At 40.4% G+C, this 15,809-nt stretch overlaps 1 protein-coding gene across 1 annotated transcript; it reads right to left on the reverse strand.

Moving 5' to 3' along the window:
• Nucleotides 1-13,143: 13,143 nt before the first annotated feature.
• Nucleotides 13,144-14,094, reverse strand: LOC143927087 (olfactory receptor 6B2-like). The gene has a single exon (XM_077451043.1). It carries the CDS (start codon nt 14,092-14,094, stop codon nt 13,144-13,146), a length of 951 nt encoding a protein of 316 aa, XP_077307169.1.
• Between the last annotated feature and the right edge of the window lie 1,715 nt (nt 14,095-15,809).

A 15,809-nucleotide genomic window follows, 5' to 3' on the forward strand; every position in this document is an offset into this window, starting at 1 on the left:
CCGCCACCAGTGGCTAAGGCCCAATTTTTCAGCCCCTGTGTACAGGGGCGTGTAATTACAATTTTTGATGCAATGCTTTGCAGCAGGGCTCATTCCTGCTCTCCAACTAGAGTATCTGTGAGGGGTTGCAGTGTTGTGGCACCAGCACCAGTGAAAAATGTGTCTCCTCTCCACTGATGTTTAACACCAATCCTTGTTTCACTAAAAACCCCACATTTTCAAAAAACATTTGTCATTGGGACAGAAAGTGAGGTTAAATTTTCTGATGAGTTGCAGAGACAGCAAAACAAATGTTACAGGGGTGATAACCCTTCCCTATGTTTTCCAAAAAGCTAGAAATAAAAATAGATTTTTTTGACTGGAGCTACACTTTAAAAATGTACCAGTTTAAAATTACAAACAGATTCTACTTAACAACAAACCTACAGTCCCTGTCTTGTTTGCACCGCCGCTGTTCAGAGTAGATAGGGCCTGGGGGCCCCACGCCTTTCCTTTTTTTAATTTGGGTGCATGGTTCCCCTTAATATCCATACAAGACCCAAAGGGCCTGGTAATGGACTGGGGGAGGGGGGTACCCATGCCGTTTGTCTCACTGATTTTTATCCATATTGCCGGGACCAGACATTACATTAAAGCCGCAAGCTGTTTTAAATTACTTTTATTCCTTTAAAAATGCCATTTTGTGCTGGGACTATTGTAAGCACGGGAAACACGCGCCACTTTACAGGCATACTAGGTACGCATACCAGGCATACCAGGTACAATATTTAAAGGAGTATTTCATTTTTTTTCACTTTAAGCATCATAAAAATCACTGTTCCCGAAAAAACGTTAGTTTTTAAAACTTTTTTTTGCATTGATACATGTCCTCTGGAGCAGGACCCAGGTCCCCAAACCCTTTTTAGGACTATAACTTGCATATTAGCCTTTAAAATTAGCACTTTTGATTTTAAACGTTTGCGTCCCATAGACTTTAACGGGGTTCTAAAGTTTGCGCAAATTTTTGGTCCTTTTGCAGGTTCTGGTGCGAACCGAACCAGGGGATGTTCGGCTCATCCCTACTTACAGTCATGAGATGCACGCCGCCTACACCCAGATGTTGCTAGCATGCTGGCTTGATTGCGGGCGGTCTGTTCAATCAATTATAGATCTAGTTTTTATTATAAATAGTGCAGTGACAGCTAGCAAGCATATGTCCCGGTTGAAGTCTGTAGGGACGAAACACGTTGGGTTATAGCGCTTGCTAAAGCTCTGTCTACTGCGCATTTTTACATGCTCATGTAATCACTTTTTATTTATTGTATGCATATGCCATGATGTCAGCACTTCTTTTATAAATAAACCCTACAATTTTTGATCTATGCCACGTGGAGGTTTTTTTTCTCTTTTTATCTTTGACGATTGCCATTTTCATCATTGCCTGGAGAGTGTGGGGTGTGATATATTGCTGTGATATTTCTAATCCCTACACCTGCTGACCATCAGAAAAGGGGCTGGCGCATGTCTTCATTGAGGGTTGTCGCCTGCAACTTTGGTTTGCTCCATGCTTGGACGATTCACCACTGCTAGCGTGTGGATCCACAACTCAGGGTAAGAATACCAAATCCCCATTACCCCTAGACAGTGGAGGCACAACCCCAGATGTTGCTGAATTTATTGAATGTTCTGATCACCAACATTAGAAAAAGCATTGATACCTTCACTTGAGACCACATTGTGATTCCCCTGCATATGGATTTATCATGACATTGTTATTATATGTGGATTTTGTACTTTGTGGACTGATCTTTTCATCACGTTGTGCTACCTGCACGATTATTTTCATTTCTGGGAACTTTTCACTTTATATATTGTGTTTCTTTTTCATTTGGATATTTTTCACGTGGATTGTATAATATTCACTTGTGTGTTTCAACATTCACACTTATATGTGCACTTTAGTTACTATTTTTTGTATGGATTCAATACTGGTCATATGTTATTGGGCCATTTAGATTGAGTTAATTTTCACAGGTTCACACTTATATTCTGATTCATTTATAGTTTGAGGATTATTTATACCTCTCTGGAACTATTCCCAGGTTGTTATAATTAACACTTTCAGTGCTACACATTTATCCACATATACATTTTACAATTAGACTTATTGTTGTGTTGGCAGCTTATCCTTTCAGGCAGCGCTGTAATTTATCTATATACATCGCATCTGTAATGAATTGTCAGATCCCGGCAATATAGATAAAAATCATTGAAAAAAACGGCATGGGTTCCCCCCCGCCAGCCCTCCCCCCCCCAATCCATGATCCTGCTCTAAATTTTTTTAAATGTCCTCCCAAAATCCATACCAGGCCCTTATCTGAGCACACAACCTGGCAGGCTGCAGGAAAAGGGGAGACGAGAGAGCGTCCCCCCTCCTGAACCATACCAGGCCACATTCCCTCTACATGGAGAGGATGCTTTGGGGTCCCCCCCAAAGCACCTTGTCCCCATGTTGATGGGGACAGGGGCCTCATCATCACAGGTATCGGGTACATTTTACCCCGACACATTCACCAAAAAAAGTGTAAAAATTGTAAAAATGACAGTAGACAATTTGGGACAAGTCCTTTATTTTTTAAAAAACTGTCCTGAAATGTCCATTCATCTTCAATCACAGCGTTCGATGGCATGGGAGGGTCCCGCTGACTGAAGCTGTTATATAGCTGAGGGGGGCCACACGGTGACGTAAACAGATGACCCGCCTTCCTCTAACAATCACGTGGCATCAGGGGGGGCAGGGTCACCCATTTACATCACTGAGTGGCCCCGTCCTCAGCTATATAACAGCTGTCATCGGGAAGAGGCTTCAGTCAGCGGGAGACTCCTATGGAGGTGGAGTTGTTGCATGTTTTTTTTTTTTACTTGGGTCATCGGATGCTGCGCTCGAAGATAAATGGACATCGTGGAAGAGTGGTTTTTTTTTTTATAAAGGACTTGTCCCAAATTGTCTACTGTCATTTTTACCATTTTGACACTTTTTGTTGGTGAATGTGTACAATGTACCCTATACCCATTCACATAGCGGGGGGCTGGGTTCTGGGGGTCCCCTTAAAGGTTAAAAGGGCTTCCAGATTTGGATAAGCCCCTTGCCCGCAGACCCCCATAACCACCGGGCAAGGATTGTGGGGATGAGGGCCTGGTATGGATTTTGGGGGGACCCCTACGCCTGCCATTTTTTTTGTAAAATGACGCAGAGTTCCATTTAATATCCATACCAGACCTGAAGGGCTTGGTGTGGATTTTGGCAGGACCCCCACGCATTATTTTTAAAAATTTTGCAAATAGAGCTTTCTTTTGGTGGTATTTGATCACCTCTGCTTTTTTTGGGGGTTTTTTGTTTGCGCTATAAACAAAAAAAGAGAGACAATTTTGAAAAAAAAGTATAATTTATTTTTTACTTTTTGCTATAATAAATATCCCCCAAAAATATATAAAAAAAACACTACGCACGCACCATGCAATTAAATTCTAACTGAACAAGAGAGACTCCTCACTCCCTTGACTTTAAACATAGCGAAGACATGGGGAAAATGGGGGGAACGGGTCGAAGACGGGGGCTAGATTGGCGGCTATTGCCCCCCCTGACTCATTTGGCCCATTCCTCTCATCTTCTCCATCTACTCTCACCTTTGATTCATACACACACCCCCGTTATAAATCCAATTTTTAAGTGCGAAAGATCTCCTCCCTTACCCCACTCCCACCCCCCTCCCCCCCTTCTTTTTTTTTTTTTCCCCCATACTCATTCATCGGATATAACCAACTAAACCAGCTGGACTGGTTACTTAAAGGCTTCTACAAAGCATGAGACACATGCGACACACATAACCCTGGACCGAACCCTAGACGGATGTCTATAAATCAAACCTTACCACAAACAATCTAAAGATATACGCAACACACTCATCTGAATCAGAAGCTAATTCGAGAATCCGACAACCTAAGAACAAATACAGATAGTCACGTATTACGAAAGACTTTACCGCATTGTTCACCCAATTGCTACCCCTGGCCGTACAGGATAACTCTTTCCCAGGTTCACACGAACACGTGTTGTATGTTCTTTATAGTTGATACTGTTACGGTTATTCTGGAGCTTGTATAACATGTTTGCATTCTTAATATGATGTCATTGTGCATATACTGTTATATCCTGACAATTTGTAAAACTATCCCTACTTATTTCCAATAAAACTTTAATGGAAAAAAAAATAAATAAAAAAATAATAATAATTTTTTCCTCAGTTTAGGCTGATACGTATGCTTCTACATATTTTTGTTTAAAAAAAAATGCAATAAGCATATATTGATTGGTTTGCGCAAAAGTTATTGTGTCTACAGAATAGGGGATAGATTTATAGTTTTTTTTTTATTTTTTACTAGTAATGGCGGCAATCAGTGATTTTTATTGGGACTGCGATATTGCGATGGACAAATCGGACACTTTTGACACATTTTTTGGACCAGTGGCATTTATTCAGCGGTCAGTGAAATAAAAATTCACTGATTACTGTATAAATGTCAATGGCAGGGAAGGGATTAACACTAGGAGGCGATCAAGGGGTTAACTGTGTTCCCTGGGTATGTTCTAACTGTAGGTGGATGGGACTGACTAGGGGAGGAGACCTATTAGTGTTCCTACCTAGTAGGAACACACAATCTGTCCCCTCTCCGCTGACAGAACCAGGATTTGTGTGTTTACACACACAGAAACCATCAGAATCTATCACGAGCGATCACGGGTGCCCGGCAGTCATCAACATATTTTTTGTAAAAAAAAATTGCAATAAGCGTATATTGATTGGTTTGCGCAAAAGTTATAGTGTCTTCAAAATAGGGGATAGTTTTATGGCATTTTTTGATTAATACATTTTTTTTTTTACTAGTAATGGCGGTGATCAGCGATTTATATCGTGATTGTGACATTATGGCAGACACATCGGACAATTTTGACACATTTTTGGGGCCATTGGCATTAATACAGTGATCGATGCTATAAAATTGCATTGATTACTGTAAAAAAGTCACTGGCAGTGAAGGGGTTAACCACTAGTGGGCGGGGAGGGGTTAAGTGTGTCCTGGGGGAGTGTTTTTAACTGTCTGGGGGATGGGCTAGCAGTGACACTACACTGATCGCTGCTCCCGATGACAGGGAGCAGACGATCAGTGTCCTGTCACTAGGCAGAACGGGGAGATGCTGTGTTTACATCTGCATTTCCCCGTTCTTCAGCTCCATGACACGATAGCGGGTATCCCAGCGGACATCAAGTCCACGGGTCCCACAGGCATGGTCACGGAGCTTGTGGCAGGTGCACGCGCACGGTGGGAAATTCTAAGTAACGTATGGGTACGTTATTTTGTCCAGCCGTGCCATTCTGCCGAAATATAGCTGTAGGAGCCGGTCGGGAAGCGATTAATATTCATACCAGACCCAAAGGGCCTAGTAATGGACTAGGGGGGGCGGAACCCATGCCGTTTTTTCAATGATTTTTATCTATATTGCCGGAATCCGACAATTCATTACAGCTGCGATGTATATAGATAAATTACTGCGCTGCCTGAAAGGATAAGCTGCCAATACAACAATAAGACTAGTAAAACATATATGTGGATAAATGTGTAGCACTGAAAGTGTTGATTATAACAACCTGGAAATAGTTCTAGGGAGTTATAAATAATCATGCAGTTTTAAATGACTTTTTCTCCTTTAGAAATGTCATTTTGTGGTGCTGTTCTAAACACAGCAAAAATGCGCTATTCTACAGGCATACTAAGGACACTCCCAGGCACGATATTTAAAGGAATATTAAATTTTTATTGTTTCACTTTAAAAACATCTGTTTTTTAAGGAGAAGTGATTTTGATAAATCACTTCTCCTGAAAAAACAGATGTTTTTAAAACTTTTTTTTGCATTGATACATGTCCCCTGGTGCAGGACCCAGGTCCCCAAACACTTTTTATGGTAATAACTTGCATATAAGTCTTTAAAATGATCACTTTAGATTTTTCATGTTATTGTCCCATAGCCTTCAACGGTGTTCCATGGCTTTCGAATTTGTCGTGAACACAGCTTAATGTTCGAACACCTGATGTTGAAGTCGAACTTACATTTGACTCGAACATCGGGCTCATCCTTACTGGTAAGAATCGTCCTTCATAAATCCATGCTGATTAGTACTAAAGATACTGTTTTCATAAGCAATATCTTTGATATAGTCCCTTATCATCCCCTCCAATCCAATCCCCTCCAATCATTTACATATTATCAATGTAAGACTGACTGGCCTATAGTTCCCAGTTATATATCATGTCCACTTTTAAAATATTGGTACCTCATTGGTATTCCACCTATCAGCTGGTACCATTCCTGTCAGTGAGCTGTCCTTAAAAATTAGGAATAATGGTCTGGCTAAGTTTTTTGAGGAAATTCAGGAGTAAACCATCTGGTCCTGGTGATTTATTTATGTTAGGTTTTTCAAGTCTTTTTGGACACTGGCTTCTGTTAGCCACAGGGTTACATTCTGCCCTGTATTACTAACAATACAGTCTTGTTTTTTTATAACCCTACTTTTCATTTGTAAAAACTTTGGAGAAGAATGCATTTAATACAGTTGTATTTTCTTTCACTTGTAACCGACTTCCCCTGATCAGTTGTTTACTAATTATGAATATATTTTTAAAAATTGGGGGATTTACTCTCCTCAGCTTTGTGTCTCTCATGGTCTATTTTAACTGCCCTGATTGCACCGTTACATTTCCTATTGCATTCCTGGTAGTGTAGGAATGCAGATGATGACCCCTCTGCCTTACATTTTTTAAAGGCCATTTTTTTCTCCTTTATATGCCTTTTTACAAGTAAGTTTAGCCACCCAGGTTTAACCTTGGTTCTTTTCTATTTGTTATCCATTGGAATATACTGACTAATGCCATTATTTAATATGCTCATAAAGCATTCCCATTTTCCTTCAGTGTTCAATGTTTATAGAATTTGATCAAATTTAATATCATTTAGTATGGTATGCATTTTGGAAAAATGGCTTTTATTAAATTAAGTGTTCTTGTACTACCCTCATGCTTCCTTTTCCTATGATTTATGCTGAATTTACAGTAATTACTCTGCGATCACTATTTCCTAAGGTATCATTTCCACATCTGCAGTCAGAGCTGTGTTGTTTGAAATTGGTAGATCTAACAGAGCATTATTTCTAGTTGGAACATCCACCAATTGACACATGAAGTTATCCTGCAAGACATTTAATAGATGGCAGACCTTAAATGAGTGAGCAGCTCCATCTGATTAATCAAAGCCCCCCATTATAATAACATTACCCTGCCATCTTGCCGCCATTCTCAACTGTGACAGGAGGTCAGATTTCTCCTCATCCTTCAGGTCAGAAGGCCTATAGCATAGGCCCACTATTAATTTTCAGCAGCTCGCTGAGAGCCTGAGAAGGGAGGTCGGTCCAGGGATCTGGCGGACCCAGACTCCATTGTCGTGATGATGCGGTGCCTGGACTGACTTCTATGATGTCAGCAGAGAGCGGGCTGAAGAAAACCTCTTCCTGCTGACCTGTGAATTTCCCCTAACAATAGACCACAACACAAAACAACAGATTCCTCTACACTCACTTAGAAACGAATGACCATGGCCACTTTATCCATAAATAAATAGACCTCTAAACGCCTTTTTTGTTTTAGTTACTTGTTGCTCATAGCTGTTGTCCACATGGTCCTGTAGAATGATTCGGAACTGGACCAATGTTTTCAAGGTTTATGCATTTTTAAATTAATCTCACTTATACTGTGAATCTGTTTTACCAACTGTTAACCATACAACTACTGTTCGAAATCTCTGTATGTTATTTTTTCTCTTAAATAAAAATCATTATGGAAAAAAAACAGAACAATGATCTTCATAGCAGCGTCACCAGATTTAAAATATTTATTTAGGTTAAAGCTTACATGAGATTTCAGGAATTGGGTTTAAATATACTTAAAACAGGCTTTTGATTTTAGGCAAAATAAACCAAAAATGTATTTGAAATAATTTGGTTGGTTGTTTGTTGCCTTTGTCAGTGTCATTCCATCCTTGGTTAAAAAAATAAAATAAAATGTGAATGCCATAATTCTGGACACCCACTATCCATCTCTTGAAATAATTTATATTTTAAAAATGTATTGAATATTTTAGGGTACAAAAAAGTCACAGTAAAGAGGGCCTTAGGTTTTTTCTTTACATGGCCAAAATACCTAGTAATGTACCAATTGTTTTGTAGTCTTAGTAAGGAGCCAAGTGTAAATATAATTCCTTTTCATTTAGAAAGACACTTCCTGTTTCATATTAATGCCCTGGAAAGAAACATCCTGTTCTGTACTGCTTTCCTTCCATTTTTTGCTTGAATTAATTTTTTGTATCATCTGTACAAAATTCAACATTTAGTTGCAAAACATTACCTTCCCATAAATTATAGAGACAAACCTGACATAATTAAAATGTAGGATCTGTCAATGTCAATTTGGTTTTGGAAGGCGCAAACTCTGTAGGGTGTCATGTACCTGTTGGATATCAAACTGAAGATGTGGCTGCTCTTGCACTTCTTGCACCAACAGCCCTGGTAGTGGTGACAGGAGATGTGAGGACATAGATGGTATGAAGGAAAATGCTACAGGCAGCAGTAGCTGTCCGGTGTGGGGTACAGGTGACTATGGACCGCCAGGTAAGAACCAAATGCAGTGACATGGTAGCACCTCATCAGCAGACAGAAATGTAGTCAGGACAGAAGTCAAAGGTTATCAACAGCAGGGCAGAGGGACTCCAAATCAGAAGGCAGGATACAGCTGACAGTCAGCAACAGCTGGACAGATAGGTACAGGAACTATAGGCAGAGGCAGTGTCAGGATATGAGGTCAGGTAAAAGCAGAACAGAAAGGTACCGTATTGGAAGACGGGATGCAGAGTCCAAAACACAGGCCAAGGTCTCAATGGGCAGACAACATTTGAAAGACAGATAAAGGTAAGCCAGGTCATACACAGGAAGTCATGAGTATCAGCCCAGGGCACAGGCAAATCAAGAACAAGCTGAAGACCACTCAGCAATCTGTCTATGTCACACTCCAGCTCATATAGGTTGTTGGACAGCAATACCAGTGCAGTCTGTGCACATGCATTAATACACATTCGGTATTGACCTTATTCCCAGAAACACATGAATGCACATGCACTGATCTTCTCTGAGACTTTAACCTTGAACAGGTATGTAGAAACCAGGATACCAGTCTTCATACTTATTTCAGTTATCCAAAAAGCATTGAAGTAAAGTATAATTGTCTTAGAGCTCTTCCCTTTGGGAAACCAAATCAAAAATGGAAGCTTCCACAGTTCTATGTTGACAGTTGTCTTTTGTGTCTAGTTTTGGATAGAGTACCTAAGGGTCAGAACCTTTGTCAAGTTTCTATAGCTGCCTGTACACATTAAGGCCCATTTCACACTTCCGATCAGCAGGGGATCACATTGGGCAGGTGACACATCCATAACAAAATAGATTATAGCGCACACATACAAAAATGACATTTAAATCCTACTAGGCTATTTAAAAACACCTGAACATATTAAAAAATATGGGGATTTGGTCACACTATATGGTCATATAGTGCTAAGCCCACTTATTGCGTCAAAGCACCCCATATTATACTAGATGACACATTCATGTCTGCTTAGTTTCTGCAGAGTGGACATGGACAGAGCCGCTCTGCTCTATGGGAAGCAGGGAGTAAACAGACTCCGCAGTCCATTTACACCCGACTACCTCCAAACCGCTCCACTTAAATGGAAGAGGAAGAAGTCCTCTTCCATTTTTTTAGTGGACCCAATCGGATCATGAGGTAGGCGGGTGTAAAGGAATACAAGTCCTTTTATACCCACATTTCCATAAGGATTAATAGACCTTTACGATCAGGTCAGCCTGAAAAACTGACAGGCGGACTTGTTAAGAACTCCCATGTGAAAGGGGACTAATGGGGGCATTTTCTCTCTGAGACTCAACGGGACCTGGGAGAAAATGTCTCCAGGTGAGTGAGAACTCCACCTTTGACAATAGTTGCTGGAACAGGTGTCTGACATCACCCTTCTCCTTTCATTTTAGAAACTAATTTAAAACCCAATATAATCAGCAACCCTTCCTCACACCACCTAAATAAATGTTTTGAGTGGCCCTCCACTTTAACCACTACAATACAAGGCACTTTCGCCCCCTTCCTTCCCAGCCCAATTTTCAGCTTTCATCGCTCTAGCACTTTCAGTGACAATTGCGCGGTCATGCTACACTGTACCCAAATGAAATTGTTATCATTTTGTTCGCACAAATAGAGCTTTATTTTGGTGTTATTTATTCACGACTCCGTTTTTTATTTTTTGCGATATAAGCGCAAAAAAAGCGGAAATTTGGAAAAAAAAGCAATATTTTCCTTTTTCTATTTTAAAAGAAATCCAATAAAATCTAATTTTGTCATAAATTTAAGCCAAAATGTATTCTGCTACATGTTTTTGGTAAAAAAAATTCAGTTAAGTGTATAATAATTGGTTTGTGTGATCACGGACATATGTACGCAAATGATCATGTACATATGTGTGCAGGTGATCACGTACATATGTGTGCAGATAATCATTGGGACATGTGATTTTAGTGGGACATATGTGGGGGACATGTTTTTATTATTAGGGACATGTGTTTTTATTATTTGGGGACATGTATGTTTTGGGGACATGTGTGTTTTGCGGACATATGTGGGGACTGTGTTTACACTGTGTTGTGTGTTGTGTGTTTACACTAGACTGATGATCAGTGAGTAAAAAGCTGTAAAAAACAGCTCATAATCACTGATTATCAGCCGGCTGCAGCGTTCTGCTCTCCTCAGCGATGACTTCCGTGTGAGGAGAGGAGAGCCGATTGCCTAGCAACCGGCTGTTTGTTTACATCACATGACGGCCGTGATTGGACACGGCCATCATGTGATCAGGAGGGCCAATCACAGAGCCCTCCTGCCGATCTGAGATGTGCCGTGTCCGGGTGACACGAGCACATCGGGATCGCGCCGCTGCGCGGGAACGCGCGCGCGATCCAGCTACTTCTGAAGGACGTTCCTGAACGTCCTATAAGAAGTAGACGGCTCCCACCCGGCCATATATATGCATTGGCCGGGTGGGAAGTGGTTAAGGCCTGTTTGTTAGATACTTCCAGAAGAAGAAGTATTTAGTTTTGCTTTGGATAAAGTGAGGAAGTGCTGAAATTGTGAGAGTTTTTTTTATTGCTGTCTGCCTACCTATAAAGGTAATTCACCCTCTCTAGTTGTCCTAGTGACCATTGTCACACGTGGAGGAGCAACAGGCTAGGGGACATTTGTTCCATGTGTCAGTTTTAATAGAATATGTTGGGCTGGGGGCCCTATTCATTGATTAGCGTAGAGATTCACATATTCGAAACATTATATAGCTACCTGCAAGCCCTTACAACCTCTCTCATTATAGAAGTCTTTAAGGAACAACCATCTTTAAAGTGATTAAACCTTTCTCTTTGTATACTTACCTGCTCTGTGCAATGGTTTTGCAGAGAGCAGCCCCGATTCTCCTCTTCTGGGGTCCCCGGCCTGTTCTCTTGGCTCTTCCTGCCCCTTCTGAGTATCCCCCTCAGCAAGTCTCTCATACTGGCTCGCATCCATAGACACAGGCAGCGGGGCAATGCCCCACAACCCGCTTCTTCATCATAGGATTTGATTAACAGCAGCAAGAGTCAATGGCTCTCACTTCCATCAGCCTGCCCTGGGAGGAGGGAGAGAGCAGAGAGCTCTTGTGCACAGCACTGTATCGAGATCGGGGTCAGGTAAATATAAGTTTGAGAAAAGTAGGGGGGGGGTCCTGGACACAGAAGGTTTTTTACCTTAAAGCAGAGAATATATTTTGGGGACCTGCCTGATCTACCCAATTTGAATCCAATTAGGCAGATACTTGCCATATATAGTTGTTGGTAAATCTAAAGGAGATTGTGCAGTTAGACTCTAAGCCCTTGTACACGCGATCGGAGATTCCGACAACCAAATCCGTCGGATTTTGTCCAACGGATTTTGTCCGAAACTGTTGTATACACACGAAGTTGTTCAGAACGTGATGACGTTATTTCGTTACGACGGGACTATGTTCAGGCTAGTAGCCAATAGCTTTGATGTAGGAATTTGATCTGAGCATGCATGGCACTTTGTCCGATCGGAATTCTCTACACATGATCGGAGTATGTCCGATCGGAGCATTTTGTCGGAAAATATTACCGGCATATTGGAAAATTTGGTCCGACGGATATTCTGACGGAAACAGTCCGATGCAGACCACACACAGTCGGAATATCCGACAAAACGCTCCGATCGGACACATTCCGTCGGAATCTCCGATCGTGTGTACAAGGGCTAACACGTAAGGTGAGCTTAGGAAGGAGTTTCCCCTCACCTTGAAAAGATATTTTCTCTGGATGCAACAGAGATTGGTGGATGGTTCCTGGGTCTGTAGACTGATCTTTATAATGTGATACTGATATATATCTTGCAGTGGGCTGCCTATGTATACCTGTACCGCTCTGTACCATGTATGTATGTATACGCTTTGTGCTCAATAAACACTTTTTGTTTGATAAAAAAAATATATATATATCTTTTCTCACCCTTAACATCCTGACAAGAAATTTTCCCAATGGAAAAGAGAAAATAACAAAAAAAGTCTGACAATGGTTCAAAGCATTCCCTTCTCTCAAAAGAAAAAAAAGTTTTGAGTTGAGATACACTTTATATGTTAATCCCTGTTGATATAAATCCTAATTTTTGGGTTATCACCAGAAAAGGAATAGAGGGGAAATCTTCCAATGAAGACACTAGTTCTGATGGCGACCAGGGATTCCTTCACTTCCTGTTTTGGCTATGGGACAGGAAGTAAAGGAAAATATTCCCAATGGGTCACAGTTGGCAAAAAGTGAATACTGCATCCAAAAAGAAAAAAAAAAGAAAAAAAAAAATAGTATAATTTTACTACTTGAATTTAGCTCTAAATGTATGACATTGTAATGTTAGAAAACACCTTTCCAGAATATCAGCATTTGTACATTTTGTAATATTTTTAATTTTAGAGCTTCAGTCCTTATACCATAGACAATGGGGTTCACAATAGCTGAGGTGAGAAGTCCAGTGATTGAAAGGAGAACATGAACAGAGATAGAAATTGTCCCGCCATTCAAGCGGTATCTTAATATAACAAATAAGGCAGCCGCCAAGAAAATGGAACAAGTGATTATGTGTGTGGACAATGTATGGATGGCTTTAAAGCAAGATGCTTTGGAAACCTTTAGGCAGATCAACAATGTCCTTGTGTAGCAATATATGATGATGAAAATTGCTCCAAAAACAAAGATAAGCGTTTCCACAAGTCCAAAAACATTTAGAACCATGGCTGAGTTTCCACAAGCTAACCTGACAAGGGACATATTCTCACAGAAAATATTATTAATATTGACGCCACAGAATTTCAGGTTGGCCGTCATGGTCACCAGAATACCTACAAGTATATATGCTGAAATCCAAATAATTGCTATGTATTTCAGAGCTTTTCCATTCGTCATTAGAGTGGCATATCTCAGTGGGTAGCCTACAGCCAGGTATCGGTCATAGGCCATGGCAGTAAAAGTGAAAATTTCCACAGTAGGAAAACTTTGCACACAGAAAACTTGTACGAGACATTTATAAAAGCATATTGTTGAGGATCCAGTCAACAAGCCAATTATAAATTGGGGGAAAACGACTGTATTTCCAACTATACCATTAATGATCAAGGTACATATGAAGATATACATGGGTTCATGAAGACTAGCTTCTATCCATATTACATACACAATCAGACAACCTAGAAACAAAGTAATAAAATAGAAGATAAAAGCTACAATTGCATATAGAAATCGGAATCTCTCCATTTCTAAGAGTCCTAGAAACACAAAAGATGGGCTAAGTTCAGTTACATTTTCCATCTTAAAGCTTATGTAGGTTCCAAACAAAATCAAGATTAATGAGTCAATTACTTTATAAATTATAACATACCATGTTATTAAAACTAAACCTTCATGCTGTTGGTTTAGATCTTTATAATATCTGTGATTGCAGGATATGTACAGTGCTTCATATACTTCCTGATGTTTTTATAAGCATTCTTTAAGAAGTAATCCAAGGGGATTCAACCTCCTAAGACTTTCAACATCAGTTTAAGTTAACTATAAAAAAACTCACACTTGTATTTTTTTCTATTTATATTTGCCTAAAGAAGGGACACACAAGTATTTTATAACAAATGCATGCCAAACGGTAAATTAAAATCAAACTAATAGTAGCAATAGTAACAAATCAAGTCAATAATAAAAAAAAAAAGGATTTTCCTTAAGTTAAAGTATATGTGAAAACCTAACTTAATAACAAGGAAGGGAGCGACAATTTTTGTCTGGAGTAAATGTATTTATTGTTGCACCGAGTGTATACGGCTGATGCATTTTGAGGTTCCAAAAGATCCCCTATATCAGGGCTGAATAGTAATAAAGTCCCACATAATCTGGTGCTATTAAGGTAGTCTCCTGCATTTTTTCACTGTCCTCCTGCTTCTTATGCTGCGTACACACGACCAGACTTTCTGTCAGAAAAGGTCTGATGGTCTTCTCAACAGAGATTTCCGTCAGAGTTCCGACCGAACGGACTTGCCCACACACGATCACACCAAAGTCTGTTTGTTTTCCGAACGCGATGACGTACGATGGGACTAGAAAAGGAAGTTCAATAGCCACTAGCCAATAGCTGCCCTTATTTCATATTTGGTCAGTCGGACCAGCATACAGACGAATGGTTTTCCCGATGAAATTGATTCCGTCGGAAAGATTTGAAACATGTTCTATTTTTAAGTCCGTCTGAATTTTTGAAGAAAAAAATCCAATGAAGCCCACACATGATCGGAATATCCGACGGAATGATTCCGTCTGACCTTTTCTGACGGAAAGTCCGGTCGTGTGTACGCCTCAGTCTCACTGACTATTATTCCCACACTGACTGGAAGCTTAGACGTTTTCCATGGTCAGAGCTGAAGGGGAAACTATCTGTTTACCAAATAGAACCATCTATTAGCCCTGTTCCAGGATCAATTCCTTCATATTACCACTCCCTGATGTCAGGCCAGGGGTCTGGACACACCTGCCAAAATGGCAATAGACCTGAGAGAGGTCATCTGCATTTTTGTGCACTCTCCTATCCTTGCCTCCCTTCACCTTTATGCACCACTGTAAATTTGATATTCCATATTTTGTGCCATCCAGGGGGGAGGTGGGGGCATGATCTGACATCAGCTTGAAAGCTTAAAGGGTTGGCCCAACATGTAGTACCAAAGTGTGTCCAATACCTATTTTATTGTGAGACAATCTCTTTCTATAATGAATTTTTTTTTTGTAGCGCCACCCCCATGAGGACTGCTGGAAGATGACTGACCCCAAAGTTTACCCTGACCTTGCAAGCCTCCCGACCAGTGGCAGCTGGTGCTCCAAATCTTTGGGAGGGTGTATAAAAAATAAAAAATGTAATTATTAGTAATAGAGGACTGTAAATAGCCATTTATTAAGCGGAGGTACCACCTTATCCTTTGTACATTTGCCAATTGGTTGCAAGCCTTTGCGGTTCTGACCAGTGTCATTGGGGAGAAAGCGCCTGAAAA

Source organism: Lithobates pipiens, unplaced genomic scaffold (assembly GCF_037356315.1).
Source record: "Lithobates pipiens isolate NorthernLeopardFrog02 unplaced genomic scaffold, aLitPip1_a1.2 Scaffold_23, whole genome shotgun sequence".
In the NCBI taxonomy this organism is placed as follows: domain Eukaryota; kingdom Metazoa; phylum Chordata; class Amphibia; order Anura; family Ranidae; genus Lithobates; species Lithobates pipiens.

Coding starts and splice junctions, on each gene's coding strand:
- LOC143927087 (XM_077451043.1), bottom strand. CDS start 14,094: ATGGAAAATGTAACTGAACTTAGCCCATCTTTTGTGTTTCTAGGACTC.